General features: G+C 46.6%; 1 protein-coding gene across 1 annotated transcript in view; it reads right to left on the bottom strand.

Moving 5' to 3' along the window:
* Window positions 1-1,478: 1,478 nt before the first annotated feature.
* Window positions 1,479-1,529, bottom strand: part of LOC144710587 (DCL-like protein) — a 7,519-nt gene continuing 7,468 nt past the window's right edge. Inside the window, exon 3 of the mRNA XM_078584398.1 lies at window positions 1,479-1,529. This exon is cut by the window's right edge and continues 189 nt beyond it. Within this exon, the coding sequence (XP_078440524.1) occupies window positions 1,479-1,529 (51 nt within the window).

Genomic DNA, 1,529 nt, shown 5'->3' with positions numbered 1-1,529 from the left:
CTCTCTATCTATCTCTATCTATCTCCATCTCTTTCTGTCTCTCTATCTCTTTTGTCTCTCTATCTCTCTCTCTCTCCATCTCCCCCTCTCTCTATGTCTATCTCTTTATCTCTCTCTGTCTCTCTCTCTCTCTCGCTCTCTCTATTTATCAATCTCTTTCTCCCTCTCTCTTCTCTATCTATCTCCCTATCTCTCCATCTCTCTATCTCTTTATATCTCTCTCTCCCTCTCTATTTATCAATCTCTTTCTATCTCTTTCTATCTCCTTCTCCTCTCCATCTCTCTCTTCCACTCTCTCTCTTCTGTGTCCCTATCTCTCCCTCTCTCTCGTTTTCTGTCTCTCTTTCCCACTCCCTCTCTCCCTCGCTCTCTCTCTCTCTCCCTCTATCTATATCTCTTTCTGTCTCTCTCTCCTCTCCCCCACTCTCTCTCTCCCTCTCTCTCTATCTGTATCTCTCGCTATCTCTCTCCCTTCCTCTGTTTCTGTCTCTATCTCTATCTCTATCTCTATCTCTCTTTCTCCCTCTACCTCTCTCTCTGTCTCTGTCTCTATCTCTATCTCTATCTCCGTCTCTCTTTCTCCCTCTACCTCTCTCTCTGTCTCTGTCTCTGTCTCTATCTCTATCTATGTCTCTCTTTCTCCCTCTCCTTCTCTCTATCTCTATCTGATCTCCCTCTCTCTCTTTATCTCTATCTGATCTCCCTCCCTCTTTCTCTCCCTCTCTTTCCTTATCTATATCTGATTTCCTTCTCTCTTTCTCTCCCTCTCTCTCTATCTTTATATGGTCTCTCTCTCCCTCTCTCTCTACCTCTATCTTTACCTGATCTCTCTCTTACTCTCTGTCAATCTCTAAATCTATCTCTATCTGATCTCTCTACTTCTCTCCCTCTTTCTCTTTATCTCCATCTGATTTCCCTCTTTCTTTCTCTCCCTCTCTCTCTTATCTCTCCCTCTCTCTCTATCTCTATCTGATCTCTCTCTCTCCATCTCTGTACATATATATCCATCTCTATCTCTACTTTCCCTCCCCCTCTCTCTGTGCACATATATATCTATCTCCATCTCTATCTGATCACCCCTTCTCTGATATATATATATATACGTCTCTATCTTTAACTCTCTATCTATCTCTCTCCACCTCTATCTCTATCTCTATACACCTCCATCTCTATCTCTATCTGATTTCTCTCCATCTCTGCTTCCGTCTCTCTCCCTCTACAATTTCTAATTTTCTAATTTCTAATTTTCTCTCCATCTGACTTTGTCTTTCTACCCGTTTGGTTGACTCTCTCTCTATCTTCCCATCTCGCTGACTCTCTCTCACACTACCCCATTGTCTCTCTCTCTCTATCTTCCATCCCCCCCCCCCGCGTCTGCCCACTGCTGCCCCAGTCAGCCCCCTCCGGCTGTCCCCGCTGACCCGCCCCTCCTTCTAGCCTGCGCTTCCTCCATCTGTCCCCGCCGCCCACCCCCCACTCTAGCCCGCGCCCCCTCCAGCCGTCCCCGCCGCGCGCTCCCCCTCTAGCCC

This window comes from Wolffia australiana, chromosome 12, assembly GCF_029677425.1.
Source record: "Wolffia australiana isolate 7733 chromosome 12, ASM2967742v1".
In the NCBI taxonomy this organism is placed as follows: Eukaryota; Viridiplantae; Streptophyta; class Magnoliopsida; order Alismatales; family Araceae; genus Wolffia; species Wolffia australiana.
The sequence above is the reverse complement of the archived record's forward strand: the minus strand, read 5'-3'. Positions and strand labels throughout refer to the sequence as shown.